General features: G+C 41.6%; 2 protein-coding genes across 5 annotated transcripts in view; one reads left to right on the top strand and one right to left on the bottom strand.

Annotated features, from left to right (window-relative positions):
* The window catches only part of LOC117956277 (excitatory amino acid transporter 3-like), a 381,877-nt gene that overhangs the window by 188,088 nt on the left and 177,937 nt on the right, over positions 1–15,852 (top strand). The window lies entirely within an intron of this gene.
* Positions 1–15,852, bottom strand: part of rptor (regulatory associated protein of MTOR, complex 1) — a 184,551-nt gene that overhangs the window by 112,807 nt on the left and 55,892 nt on the right. For all 4 annotated transcript variants that reach the window (XM_034891052.1, XM_034891060.1, XM_034891069.1 and 1 more), the window contains exons 5-6: positions 9,338–9,496; positions 6,268–6,414 (exon numbers count right to left, since the gene is read on the bottom strand). In XM_034891052.1, coding sequence (XP_034746943.1) covers positions 6,268–6,414; positions 9,338–9,496 — 306 coding nt within the window. The remainder of the gene's footprint in view (positions 1–6,267; positions 6,415–9,337; positions 9,497–15,852) is intronic.

Here is a 15,852-nt window from a genome sequence, read left to right as displayed (position 1 = left end):
AGTTGTGGTACACCATTCCACTATAAAGAGATACTCGTACAGATATGGCCTTCATAGTAGAGTCATCAGGAGAAAACTACTTCTACGTCCTCACCACAAAAATCAGCGTGTGAAGTTTGCAAATGAACATATAGACAAGCCTGATGCATTGTGGGAACAAGTCATGTGGATCGATGAGGTTAAAATAGAACTTTTTGGTACGTTTGGAGAATAAAGGGCACAGAAATGAAAGACAAGAACCTCTGTCCAACTGTTAAGCATGTGTGTGTGTGTGTTTATGTGGGCAACCGTGCTTTGGGGTTGTATTGCAGCAAGTGGCACAGGGAACATGTTATGAGTAGAAGGAAATATGGATTCAATAAAAGTTCAGCAAATTTGGACGCTAACTTGATGCCGTCTGTGAAAAAGTTAAAGAGAGGATGGCTTCTACAAATGGATAATGATCCTAAACACACCTCAAAATCCAGGGTGGATTACATCAAGAGGCGTAAACTGAAGGTTTTTAAATGGCCTTGACAATCTCCTGACCTCAACATAATTGAAAATCTATGGATAGACCTTAAAAAAGGAAAATTCCTTGTATGTGTCTTCATACCTGGTCAATAAAGCTGATTCTGATTCTGAAAAGAGCAGTGTGTGACAGACAGCCCAGAAATCTCAAAGAACTGGAAGACTTTTGGAAGGAAGAATGGGCGAAGATACTTTAAACAAGAATTGACCAGCCTTTCCAAGCTGTGATACTACAAAAGGGCGCAGTAAAAGGTAATAACTCTGCAGGGTGCCCAAACTTTTGCAGACACCATTTTTTTGATTTCTGTTATTGTGAAAGTGTAAATGATGGAAATAAAATCTAACTTTTTGTGAAATATTATATGAATGTCTAATCTGTCATTTGACGCCTTTTGGAGATTTTTCCATCTTTTCTTGGCTTCTTTATGCACATTAATACAAATTTTTACCTGGGGTTTCCAAACTTTCGAGCCAACTGTAGTAAGGGAGGAGTTAGGTACAACTCCACTGCGTCGTCAAGTCATGAGTTCAAGCCACCCAGAACATCCTGGACCCAAATGGTGAAAAATTTTACTTTTAAGTCAGAATTCTGACTTTAAAGTGAAAAATCTTTTAAAAGAACTCCAATCCTATTCTGTACTTTTCAAGTTTTCACCTAGCATTTTCTAACACGTACAATGGGGTTTTGAAAGAAATGACCGATTTGGCTTGGATTACCCAGACCTTAAACACAAGCGTAAACACAGCAGAGCTCCTGAATGGAAACTACTCCTCGGGCCTCCCAGGTACTGTGTGTGTGTCCTGTAGCTCAGCGTCTGATGCAAGTTGTGGCAAACCAACACGACCCGGGGCAAGTGCTTAGGGCACATCTATGTCTTTCTGCACAGAGAGGGGGTATATTGAGTCAGTTACGAAACCAGACAAGAAAACAAACAACAAATCCAGCAGGCTGGCTGTGAAACAAAACGGGAAAAATTGCAATTCTGACTTTAGAGTTTGAACATTCCAAAACAGCACAACAAAATGGAAAGAAAGCATGAGTATTTTATTCATAAAACTGCCATGACCTGAATCAAAAGTTCAATCCGGCTTCTAGTTAAGCCAATGAAACTTAACCAATCGGGCATGTGATGAGGCACTGTAGATTTATGTAATACCTCCCTACTCCTGTATACACTGCACAGCCTCCCTGCTCTCTGCTAGTCCAATAACTCATTAGCTGACTCTATAATAAGGGAGCAGCAGCTGAAGCTCAGATCTCAGTGTGAGACATTATGCTTTTAACAGAAGCGCTCTATAAGAAACTCTGCACACACATGAATAAATGATATTAAAAATACAGAATAGATTTAATTAATCGAGGAGGGGGGGTTGGGGTGATGAAGTGTGTAACTGTGCATGGGCCTTTTCTTTTTTTTTTAATTATCAAAATGCATATTTCTCTCCTTTTTGAAACGCAGGTGTGAGTGGGTCCCCGATCGTTGCCGTGCTGATGTATCTGTGCCAAACTTCTTGGAACATAATTCCTCTTCTCTCACTCTCTAATGATGAAAATGTCGCCTTGATCGCAGAGACAGACATCCCAAACAAAGCGGTGTGCGTTTCTAAAGCCTTCTCATTGTGTCGACATAAGAAGAACATTGTCTCCTAAAAGAGATTGTGGAAGGAAATGACGGTGTGCCTCAGTAATCCAAATGGTAAATAGGACAACATTGCCAGCCGAAGCTGATTAATGCCAAGTCTCCACTGTAATTATCACATTAGCATACTGTAATCTCGCAAATTAACATGAAAATCAGTATGACAGCTTTCTTTTCACTCTCTTCCACTGGGGATACCAGTGTACAATTCAAATGCAGAGAAATCCTTTTTTTTTAAATTTTTTTTAAGTGACACTAATTGAAGAGACTAATCCTACAAGGGGGGTTCAGAGATAAAAGCACAGAAGAACGCCACCAAAACGCAACTCTAGTCGAGCAATACATTTTAAAGCTGTGCATTAATTATTCATTTAAGTGATAGAAGGAGTTGGTGAAGGCTTAATGAGAGCATCCTGGAAACGCCGGCAACACAAACATCTAACCACACAACATACACACTCACTCTGTCTCACTTACACTCACTCACTCACTCACTCACTCTCACTCTCTCTGTCTCACTCACTCACTCTCTCTGTTTCACTCTCACTCACTCACTCTCACTCTCTCTCTGTCTCTCACTCACTCACTCACTCACTCACTCACTCACTCACTCACTCAGTCTGACTTTCACTCACTCACTCTCACTCACTCACTGTCTCAGTCCTTCTCACTGTCCAGCATGTCCTAGCTGTGAGTGCTGCAGGGTATGTATATACACTCACACACACACAAACACACTTCTGTCTGCAGCTAATGCAGCAAGCATGTTTGCTGAGTGCACGCAGGAAGTGATGAGATATTTAAAAGGAAGCAGTTGGCCTATAATAGAGCACTCAGAGCAGAAACACACAGAACCACAAACAGACACAGAAACACACACACACACACACACACACACACTCCCATGACTGAATGACTGCAGGAGGAGGTTGATATGGTGCTGTAGAGGAGTGATATAACACCTCCTCCACCTTTCATGTCATCCCCTCAGCCATCTCCTTCATGCTCTTGTCTTCATCACGGCATCTCAGACTTATAGTCCCCGGTGAGATCAGGCCTGTCGTGCTATGTGAATCGTGTGTGCTGCGCTTGTGTGCCTGTTTAAAAATAGCTGACAGTGTGTGTGTGTGTGTCTGTGTGTGTGCGTGTATCGTGTCGCGGCAGAGGGATGCGGGTGTAGTTGCGCGTGGGCGAGGTGGGGGACTCCCTGCTCAGATTGTCTCCTGAATGATTAAGACGTCTCAGAAAGTGGGCGTCCAGATAGCTCAGTTGGTAGAGCAGCCGTCCACATATAAAAGTTTACTCCTCGACCCAGCGGGCCGGGGTTTGACTCCGGCCTGCGGCCCTTTGCTGCATGTCATTCCCCCTCTCTCTCCCCTTTCATATCTTCAGCTGTCCTGTCAAAAAATAAAGGTTGAAAATGCCCCAAAAATATCTCTGGAAGTCTAGAATGAATCTGAATCTCCTAGCATCTTCCATTTCCCCACTCACCCATTCATCCACATACTCTTTTCAGGTGGAAAAGTGAAATTGCTTATGGACATTATGCAACTTTCACTGCATTTACCAGGGGGAATTCCTCTATTTATTTCCCAAATACAACACAATAATTTAACCCAAAAAGATGCAGCTAAAACTGATTATGCCCTGACAAACTAAAACCTTGTCTCCAAAAATGTCCATTCTTGCCTCAGCCACACAACATCTCTCAGCTGACCATAACCATAGCCACTTCACAAGCTTTCCTCCCAGGCCTTATGGCAAAGGATTGACTAGAATTTACACTCAACTGGCGACAGATAGCCTTGGGAGAACCCCAAGTGGCCAATTACTCCGTAACCCTTGTACAAACCAGCTTCAAGAGTGAGACGTTTGTGGTCCCATCACCTCCTCTCTGGCTCTCTTTGGAGCCAAGGCTACTTCTAGTCCTTTATGAAAGTCTGCGTGCTCAGATTTGGGAGTTCAATTCACATTCAATATGCAGACATTTAGCCAACATAAGAAGTAAATTCTGAAATTGTAATTCATCACCTTGTTGCTTTTAAAAATTGTCTCTGTGGCATAGTATAGTTCCAGGAATGAGAAAAACCTTTACTAACCAGTGGAAGTGAGGAGTGTTGAGCTACCGCTATACTTCATTGACAGCTGAGCTGCTATTTTTTCTCTTAAGTTAAAAAAAGTCCTTTGACAATTAAACTTTTTATTCATCTTACAGCTGTTTTCTCTTTTATATTGTTTTTCTACTTCATACTTATTTTTATATGCATATAGTTTAATTATTTTTTTTATTGTATTACATTTTTTATGTTTTGTGTAGAGTTGACTCTAAAGCCCAGTCCAGAACAAAGACTTGCGACAAGATGAAACTTCTTGTTCTAACACCTGCTAGTTCACACCAATGCGACCAGATGAGATGCAACTCTTCGCACTTCCGTACGGACTTCCAGGCTTTTATTGTATCTGATGTATCATTTGTTGCTTCTCAATATGAATATGGATAACATTAGGGATAGTGAGATACTTGCTACTGCTACGTTTCCAGTGATTAATCGTTCTATTTAAGGGATTCATAGTTTGTTCTAACAACGCTCGCTCTCTTTAGTCACTCTCTAGCTCACTTGACCACATTACAGAGCTCGCGGGTTGCTCGTTGAGCCTCCATCTACCAGCTGACAGTTTGTAACATTGAACCAAATGGACTATGGATGACTTTATTTCTATAGTTCATAGCCGACTTTACCAGCTGACTTCCCTATTGGCTGTGGAAACAGGTGACGTCCCTTACGTTCTAAAACCAGCCTCTGGCGATTTGAACAGCAGAGTGGAGCTGAGACGGGCCGGTTCAGACCGCTGCCACTTTTCCCTGCAACGGTTTTGTCTCGTCGCAGATCTTTGGTCTGAACTGGGCTGAAGAGCAATGAACAAAAGTTCCAATACACTTGTACGGCCCTGTACCTGTGCAAATGGCAATAACCCTCTATTCTGTCAGACTCCGGCTACAAAGAGCCTGGGTCTGTCCGAGGCTTCTTCCTAAAAGGGAGTTTTTCCTCGCCACTGTCACACTGTTGCTTGGTATGAAGGAAACTACTAAAACCTTTGGGTCCTTGTAAATCATGTGGTCTAGTGTGGTCTAGACCTACTCTATCTGTAAGGTGTATTGAGATAACGCTTGCTACTGGTACTGAACTGATACTATAAATGAAATTGAATTGTATTCCATTGTATTCTATTTAGCCCTGAAGGTGTAGCCATGCCATGAACTCTTTAACAGAAAAGGAGCAGCAGGGGCAGAGGACGGAGAGACACTTGTGACGAGCTCTGCCTAACACTGCGGCAACTCAGCAGTTTAGATGCTGCCTTCGCCTTTATTTTATAACTTGTACGTAACGTTCACAGCCACTCTGCTTTACTCTCTGCTTGGTACTGTTCATTCTGTACCCCCCTTCTATCTCCCTCCCTCACTCCCGCATTTTCCAGCTAATCTACAGTCTGGCTGAAACTTCCCCATGAATAATTGAAATGAATGACAGCACTATCTCATTAGGGATTCACATAACCCGCTGTAGCCGGGAGAAAGAAAGAAAGAGAGAAAACGTAATAAAAAGATGAAGCAGTGAGGGGGACTGGGACTGGTAGTGGTGTGTATCTACTGTGTGTGTGTGTGTGTGTGTGTGTGTGTGTGTGTGTGTGTGTGTGTGTGTGTGTACTCCCAAGTCTACACCAAAACTCAATGATTTAGAGCCAGCTGCCCATTTGATTGGCTGAAATACGATACTGACAACATCCTGGACAGAGCTGTGTCCTTTATGAATACAGTATACAGAGTGTGTGTGTGTGTGTGTGTGTGTGTGTGTGTGTGAGAGAGAGAGTGTGAGTGTATAGAGGAGTGTGATTTTGTGGCGTGTGTGCAAGTGACAAAGTCTCCCACTTTTCCATTATTAACTCATAAATACCAGATGTTTGTGGCACCCTGTTCGCCTGCACACTCATTGTGTTTGCATGACACACCCAATCTTTTTGGAGTGTTTTTCCAATTACAACCCTGGAACTAACTCATGGCTGCTGTGTTGTGACATGCCGTAAACCATGAGGGTTGGTTGTCCGTGCAGCTGCCCACCTCCAGCTCCTGCTCTCTCTGCAGGGCGAACTGTTTGAACGACTTGACGATGATCCCCGCGTTGGAGCAGTCGTAGACAAAAATGGACGGGCTGCCCATCCACGTCTGCAGGTCGTAGATGGACAGCGGGATGTACTGGGTGTAGTTCTAAAAGAGAGGAGAGAGAGAGAAAAAAAAAGAGATGAGATAGATAGTTTAGGAGGACAGAGGCGAGGCATCGCTCGATTGATGCAAACTCAATTTTATAGATATGTGTTTAATAATTCACCAGTCATCTGCTTGATGAAGAGTTGAGCAGAATATAGGGGGAGATAAACAGTTGAAAAGAGAAAATGATAATAAGGGAGAGGGGTAGAAACAGAAACATGAGGATTATGGGAACCGGAGTAATAAATCTAATAACCAAGGTGTTAAACCCTATTTTTAAAGGAAAATTTGATTCAACGCCACGTCATCCCAATCATCTCATCTTCGCGCAGGCAGTGACACAGCAGCTTCATTTTATAGGAAAAGGAGTAAGTATAAGGGTTAGGGAGGAGGATAGATAAGATAAGGCCCGAGGGTGTACTGGGGACGCCAAGGCAACAGCTAAGCCCAGACAGCAGTGGTGCATCACTGTGAGTAGGTGCTTACTTATAGGACGAGGCGTTGAACAACTCAAGAATTTATGTCTGTTTTTTCAATTCACTGAGTCTCTACGGTGGAACTCAACCCTAAGACCAGGGAATGCAGGTGGACTTTGTGATGTTTAGCTGGAAGTGGTCGAGGAACCCAGGGCCATTTTGAGGAACCCTCTTATGGTACGTGTCCACTAGCAAGTGTCAGCCATCATTCACTGTCTAACTCAATTTTACTAAGACTGGAAAACAAGAATCACATCAAAGGCCAGACATGTTTAGGTCACTGAAATGCTTTTATTAATTATTCCATTTCTTGTATAGCGTTCTCACTTACAATTTGGGCCTCATAAAGTCCCCCCCCCCCCCCCCCCCCCCCCCCCCCCCCCCCCAAACAAAACACGCAAAAATTGGTGAAAAAGGGCCAAAAACATCAGCAGATTTGGACAAAAACTTCGGAAGAAGCAATAAAAACCTCATCTACAGAGGCAGAGTCCTTGCCGCAGCTGCGACAGGTTCAATTCCGACCTGCAGCATTTTGCTGCTTGCCGTTCGCCCTTTCTTTCTCCTTTCACGCCTAAGCTGTCCTATCAAATAAAGGCTTCAAATGCCCCAAAAATTAAGTAAAATCAAAAATCGTTAAGAGAGAATAGAGAAAAAATGTCAAAACCTAGCCACCATGTTGGTCTGTTTTGAAATCCGCGAGCAGACAGTCCCACGTGACACGTTCAGCCAATTAGGAGCAGCCATCACGGTTGTAGGAGGGTGTAGTTTTCTTTGCTTGCCAGTGAAAAACTGATAACTCCTAGTGGCGAGCCCATCGAGCGTCCAAAGCTGAGAGGCGAGGCGATCCCTGCTGGCAAAAAACGCCACAGTGGACACGTCCCATTACTATAGCCGCATTTCACCAGCAAGAACCTCAGTCCAGTTTTAGTGCCACACAAATCATCCCTACTTTGGTGACACAAATCATCCCTACTTTGGTGACACAAATCATGCCTCTGTGGTGTTTTCGATGTCCCTTCCCTCCTCCGCACATCTGTTTAGGACTAGCTTTTTAAATCATCGCAGTCACCAGGGGTGCAGTGCTATTTATTTAGTACCAGGACGCAACTATGACGCGTGCACGCACACGGTTAAGTTGTGGCTCACAAAGGTCATGTAACTCACTGTTCCTACGGTGGAAAGTTTACATAAATTGGTCAAATATTACAATAAAATATAAAAGGTTTGCTGCCTGGTCGTCTATTAGTTAACAGTGAGCTATGTACTAAGAAACTACCGTCAACTTTTAAGGTGGAATGTTTTCTTGCATGTTACTCAATGCATGCGTTACCGTGGCAAATCAATCAACACACCTTACATGTCAATATGACAATGTTCACCAGTCCATTCATTTGTATTGTGTCTCTTGCATGACATATGCTTAACATAAATACATAAATTTACAAAGACTCAACATATCCCCCGTAAAGAATACATTTGGTGCGACAACGGTGAAAAAAAACCTGATTCTCGGTGGACATCATCATCATCATCATCATATACCGTAGACAATTCCAGTCTATAAGACCTTTCTAATTAGCGGCCCAAGCCCGAGGGGGCTACGCGGTTCACACAGCAGGGCTGTGGAACCCTATTGGTTTTCTAAGGATTAATCATCCTCATCATCATAGTATTTTCTATTCTTCTCCGCATAAACCTCACGCTACAGCCTAAACCATACCTTTGTCATTTCTTTCAGATTCCTAGTCAACATTCTTGAGTCAATATATTGAGATTCTAAGTCAATATGTTACATTTACTCATTGATTTGAGATTTGTAGTCAATATTTTAAATTTTCTTAGTTTATATTCTGAGATACTGAGTACAATATATGATACTTTTTTAGGTAGTGGCGAATTGAACTTGAAATACTATATATAAAATAATTTTCTAGACATAACAATGGATTTGGCCACTAAAGATACGCGCCAGGTCTATTTTCTTGCGAGCCGCGGGGCGTTTAAACAGCCAGGCAGGAAGTAAATTAGCGACATCAGGTTAAAAATGTAAACAGTTTACATGAACTAGCGAGATAGTTTGAATAAAGAGAAGTCATCTTTGGAGCCACGGTGCCTCTGTAAAATGTGGCGGGTAGTTTTTAAATCACAAAAGGTCCCATGATGATACTATTTCCGTGCAATTAGGGCATTAGTCATGCATCAGAAAAACTCAGATTGGACAGATATTCTAGCTAGCTGTCTGGATTTACCCTGCAGTGATCTGAGGAGCAGCTAGTCCTCAGAAAGCCACCAGAGTTTAGAACGACAACAAAAAGAGAGCAGAAGGTAACAGGCATTGGGCCGAAAAGAATGACATCCGGCAACGGAGCAATCCCGGGAGTGGAACATTCTGGATATAGACTACTGTATGAATAATGTGAGAGCACATTTCTTGTTGTTTGTTTTACCTTATTAAAGACCCATATCTCTCCGTTGACCGTGGGCCGGGGCACCCCGTGGCCGTTGTAGTGGAAGAGGACCCGCTCCTCTTTGGCGTTGCGTCGCAGCGACGTGCACAGCTTCTTCACCTCGTCCACCGTGGGGTCCAGACTCTGTTTGTAACGCGCCTGGGAAAACAGGAAGTAAAGAGAGGAAGATGTCAGCATAATCCTTGACAAATAATTAATTCTGGTAAAAGAATATACAGAAAAAAAAAAAAAAAGAATGTCAACCACGTCATGAGCGTTGGAGTTGCATAGTTTGTCCACCAGAGGGCGCTCTACAACATCCTTGTTGGCAACACACTTTATTTTTATTTTATTTTTATTGTGTTTTTGTTCAAAGGACTTTGAGTTTCATATCTTAAGTTTGTATTTTGATGAATTTCATTTATCAGAACTTTAATATATTTTGATGTTCCTCTGTTCTGTTGTGACAATAAAACAAATTATCCTATTATTTTAGTAAGAACTCATTACTACAAATAACAGGGTATAACATAAACACACTGCTGCTGGCAATTTCATTCGCAGACATTTCTATGGTTAACAATTGGAAAACAGGCAGAGTCAACTATCTTTGAGGACAATGCAACATACTAATGGCACGGCCATGGTTTATACTCTACAAAATAAAGAATTGGGATTCATATTTCTTTTGGGAAATTCAAGGAAATAAACAAAGAGAAAAGTCTCATACGGGAGCACTGTGCTGGAATTTAAAAATGCAGAACAGACAAGGGCACAAAATATGAACAAATTTCCTCTTACAACAATAGAATAACTCCAGTTACACTCATCAAACTCTACAGTTTTCAAGTTTACATTACAACAGTGGTGTATTGTGTATTTGGTTTTTCCCGCAGTGCCACTTATGCAGTATTATTCCTGCATAGAGACATTTTTGGCCCCCTTCAAAATGATTTTAGCCAGCACAAAAATGGTAAGAACTAAGAATAAAAATAGTAATTCAAATCCTCTCTAAATGTGTTTAAGAGCAATGTCTCAAACAGTTGTTGAACAAGCAGACCATAAACTTGAATAGGAATCTCACAGTTATTTATTAAAACATTAATATCCTTTTTTTTTTTTAAACCAGTTTTGTTAATTAGGGTTTTATTAACTTAAGGATAACATTAATTTTTGTTTATGAATTTGTCAGAAAACCAGGTAAATGCATAGATTTTGTTTAATAAGGTAACACCGACTCCTTGCCTTTGCTGTAGGCGGACCGGTAAGGCTTACTGCCGTGCACAGTGCCCCGCCCACTCACCCAAAGACGCTGTGATTTGAGGGGCTGATAGCATTTAAAGACTAGTTGGTCCTCATTTGGAGAAACACAAAAGCAACAAAAGCAAGTGTCTGTAAGTGGGTAAACAAGGACATTTTTACACTTCTGAGTGTGAACTTTAAACAAGCTGTTGATAGTAGGAAGGGTATACAATATGACACAGTATAGTATAATATAGTACGAGGTTTGCAAATCTCTTGTATAATGCTGTTATACAAATGCGGAAGAGCAGGGCCTTTTAAGTGCATATTTAAAGCAGATACTCTACACATAAACAAACCCAAAAACACAGAATGCTGACTTTGAGGTGGTGCTACTGCTGCTTTACTGCTGTCAACTCCTTTTCTCTGCTGCTTACTTTGGATCGCCCTTCACCAGTGTGAGTTATTTTATGAGTGTGAAATCAGTGTGATACTCGGGCCTGTGTTTATGTAAGTATGTGTATGTGTGTGTGTGTGTGTGTGTGTGTGTGTGTGTGTGTGTGTGTGTGTGTGTGTGTGTGTGCGCGCGTGTGTGGGTGTAAAAGTTCATCGAGAAATAGTAAAGAAGTAGCCTAACAGTTTTGCTATGAAGTACAAGTAGACGGACGACATGCGCATTGTTTTTGCTCATTCACTTCATTAAATAGTCTGTGTGTGTGTGTGTGTGTGTGTGTGTGTGTGTGTGTGTGTGTGTGTGTGTGTGTGTGTGTGTGTGTGTGTGTGTTTGTGTGAGTGAGAGAAAGGGAGGTGTCAACTAGTTATGCAACAAACAAAAAAACCACCCGGTTAGACCAGTCTGAATCATTATCACACTCACCAAGGCCCTTCTGTTACATAACTAACATGCCTTTTACCAAACAGCCTGCCTCCTGTCCAATGGCTTTGAATCACAGAAGCCAGATTTTGAACTCGACATCTCACAAAACTTCCAATTAGTTTAACTACCGAAAAACGACAAGAGAAAGATGCGGCCTCAAATCTTGAGAGTGTTGGGGTTAGGCATGGGCCGGTATGATAACCTTCAGGAAGAATATCCCCGTTTCATGGTATTGCATGGCGGTATTGCAATTACAGCTTTAAAATGTTTTTTGTTTTTTTAAATGTCTGTGTGAAAATAAAAAATAAACTGGCATTGATCTTTTATTATGTTTTGGTCAGTTTGTCGGCTTGACACATTTGCAGCAACAAATATAAAGTGAGATGAACAAACAGAGATATGTATCTTTTTTTAGACAAAACAGATGTTGATCAAGTTTCCTTTTTCATTTCATCATTTGAAATTGGGGGAAAGTTTTTTGTTGGAAAAAAAAGTTATAAATTGCAATATATCCCTGACTATTGCAATATGTTTAAGATCACAATAATATGGTATTGTTACAAAAGTATGATGGTGATGTCGTATTGTTGGCCTCTGGTGACTCCCAGCCCTAACCACATAGAATGGAAATGGCCATTAGAGACTCTTCCTAGAACAAACATATTCCTCTTTACTTATCCCAAATAACAGGCTCATATAACACACAGGTATTGATTCTTAATCCCCCATTGTAAATGTTTGTATATTCATTCATATTTAGTAAGTTTTCCTGCTTTCTGATGGGCATCTCCAAGTTTACACATCATTGTCTTGATGAATTCAGTATCATGTGCATTAATACAGTGAGTTGATCAGTACAACAAACCATGACTCAGCTGCTCTGAGTTTCTCTGTGACACTTAACAATACACAAATGTGGACAAAGGACAGACAAAAAGGATTAAAAAAATTGAAATAGCAATTCCACACCCAGAATGTTTATAACACTTTGTTGTTACAACAATTTACTTTCTTCCTATCAGAAAAAAAAAAGACCTCAATAGTTGTCCTGTGTAGGGTTTATTTATGATCTATAGAAGGGATCTTTAACATTTTCTAGGCCTTAACTGAAAGAGTAGGGACCTCCCAAAAATATTGCATAAATAAAAATTAATTCGCCGGTTAAACTGGGCCAGATGAATAAAAATGAATGAATTTATTTATTATTTGTTGGTTTAATGTCAACATGCATGTAGGAGGCAGAGTCAATCTTTAAGCTTAACTGTATGGCCATCATATGGCCACCTTACCTGTAGTAATATTATCTTCAATGTGTGAAATTAAATATATTTTTTATCTGAAACAGGCCAATTCATCATTGCTATTAATATATCAGATTTATATTATATGTACTAGGCCTTTATTTGACAGCTGAAGACATGCAAGGGGAGAAAGAGGGGGCCGCAGGTCGGAGTCCAACCCGGCCCGCTGGGTCGAGGAGTAACCCTTGATATATGAGCTCCTGGTCTACCAACTGAGCTGACTGCACACCCGTGTGATAATAATTTAAATGATGCTAGATTCTAGTTATTAATCGTGATTTGTAGTGCTGATTTGCAGAATGAAATTAACACTTGCTCATTGCTCTTCACCTCACACATCCTACAGAGGCCAAAACTGAACAGACCTCCATCAAAGATGCCACATTTCAGCTTCCCGGATCAGGATGGGATTGAGTTGCAGCGTAATAGAAGAGATGACAGCCTAATTCAATTTGGGCATAATCAGATAGGAGCGTCTGAATGCAGAGTCGTGGCACTCATCCTGGCGATATCAAGTGGTCTCTGAATGGCATAATGGTGTTATAGTGAGGGATCTGCAGGGATGGAGAGATAGCATATGAAATCAGAGCTCAATTAGGAGAGGGGTGTTGCATAGTGGGGAGGTATAGTTTTGGAAGGAGATTGCTCGAATTCAATGAAGAAAGAGAGAAAGAGCAAGGGAACAGGCAGGTGCGACAGGAGTTTACACTTAAGTGTTATTTTCGAACAATCACAACGGTATTTAGATGCTTTATCAAAGCTTTTCATGTACAGTACATTCATAGGTATATTAAATTAAAGTAGCATATTGAGATTTAGACAAAGTCATGTGTAAGAGGAAGACACCTAGGAGAGTCCATTTAAATATACCAACCACAAGTTTTTGTGAAGAGGAGGCGTGTGTGTGTGTGTGTGTGTGTGTGTGTGTGTGTGTGTGTGTGTGTGTGTGTGTGTGTGTGTGTCGGTGTGTGTGTGCGCTTTTAGGCATAGATTTTGGGGGGGGGGGGGGGGGGGGGGGGGGGAATGCAGGGAATAACCCCAATATTTAGAAGACGTAGCATTGTCCCATCCCCTTACAAGGTATGAAAGACAACCACAAAAGAGGTTAAAAAAAAAAATTCATTCAGGAGGCTGAAAAATTTATATATTCTTCTTACCTGTAAATATGTTTTACAAAAAATATCAGACACCCCTATAGTGGAACATCCCATCTTAATGTCAACAGACTGGGGGAATTAAAGTGGGTTGACCCCCAGACACTAACCCTGGGGTGGGAGGGCTCCAGCCTTCTTTTGGGGGGTTTGATGCAAACTGTAGCTGTCCGCCTGTCACTTCTTTACCTCACACCACCGCTATTAAAAACCATCTCCATTACCTCCATCAGGGCCACAGGAAACAAGCTCTTTTTTAAAAGCTGTGCTCTGTGTTCTCTCTCTCTCTCCGTCGCCATTCATCATCCTGAGAACAGGCGACCTTTTCAGCGTACCAAAAGCATTCAGGATGCAATTAAAATACAGGCCGTTAAGGTGCAGTAGGAGCCTCTGTCACTGTCACACACATCAGGCAGCGTTTTAGAGACAAAAAAAAGAAGAAAAAGAAAGGCAATGTCCCTGGTGACGGCAAGATCAAAGTCAAAAGGCCCAGAAACATTTCAAGTTACCATCATGATAGAGCACTTATTCTTAAAAGATAAAATCAGCCTGCCATTTAATCACTCTTCTTCACACTGGAGACTCCATGGAAACAGAAACTCATATAGAGAACATGAATTACGAAACATGTCCATCGTCATCATGTATGAACATTTAAGACTGAGTCTTTAATTAAATTAATTAAGTATCAAATGCAATACTGTGGAATGGCGGCCTTGTATTTCTCCTGTGAAATAGGATTTTTTTCAGTTGAAGGTTATCCAAAAAAAACTTAACTTGGCCGACAGTGACAGCAGCAGCCACTTGTTGTCAGAGAGGGGAAATGAGTTTAGTCTAGCTCTGGCCTCTCAAGCCCCAATCACCGACTGAGTAACACTGCTCTGGTTTAGATGTGGAGGACACCGAAGGAACAGATCGAAAGACAAAGAGCACAGAGGAAGAAACAAAGACAAAGAGGAAAACAGAAGCGTAGTGTTTCAAAGCATTGTATCCTCTTATACAATATCAATTCACATGAATGGCGATTCTCATCCTCAATTAATCTGGATCAATCCACAAATGACAGAATTATTGTATTTATCTCATTAATAACACTATGTCAACAGAACATTAAAAAAAAAGCGTGAACCCACCCGCGAGGGCACAGTCCAGCATCAGGACAATGGACCGCTTTCAAACACATCAACTCCTGAAGGAAATCATTTATATATAATGACAATGTTATATATAACTTGACGATTAGCTTTTTGAGAAAAAGGTGAAGTAGTCTGTGAATTTTTGTCACCCAGAGACTAATGTTAGTGAAGCTGCACGCCGAATCATGAAGCACTGACACAGTGACGGTAAGGTTGGATTCTGATAGTCTGTTCCATTTCGGATCTGGTTCCAGATTGGCAAAATACCAGGAATCAATATGTTCCAACTCTAACAGATTTCTTCTCCAAACCTTCTCTCTGTCCTCACTTTCCTTCTTTAGCTAAGAGCAATGTAACAAAAACAAAAACACTGTTAGCACTTTTAGCCATCGGTTGTGTTCAACGTTTTTATGTAATGGCTAAATGGATAATAGGATCTCCAACAACAAACTGTACAAGAAAACAGGAAGCCAGAGCATGACCAAGGAGATTATGACGCCTGAGATGGCTAGGACATGTCTTGAGGATGGAGCAGGACAGCCTCACAAAAGTCGCCTTAAGAGAGACACCACCTGGCTAAAGAAAACCTGGGAGGCCCAAAACCACCTGGCGCAGAACTGTAACACAAGAGCTAGGACAGATGAACCTGTGATGGGAGAGGCCCAGCATGCTGCCTGAGACCAGAGTGATCATTGAAGCCTTATGTCATAGGGGACAAAGAGGAGTAAGTAAGTAATGGCGTTTTTCCACTGCTGGTAACAGCTTGCCTCGGCTCGCCTCGGCCCGCCTCGGCTCGCCTCGGCCCATT

The sequence above is a fragment of the Etheostoma cragini genome, chromosome 2 (genome assembly GCF_013103735.1).
Source record: "Etheostoma cragini isolate CJK2018 chromosome 2, CSU_Ecrag_1.0, whole genome shotgun sequence".
Classification (NCBI taxonomy): domain Eukaryota; kingdom Metazoa; phylum Chordata; class Actinopteri; order Perciformes; family Percidae; genus Etheostoma; species Etheostoma cragini.
Note: the sequence above shows the minus strand (reverse complement) of the source record. Positions and strands in the feature narration are given on the sequence as shown.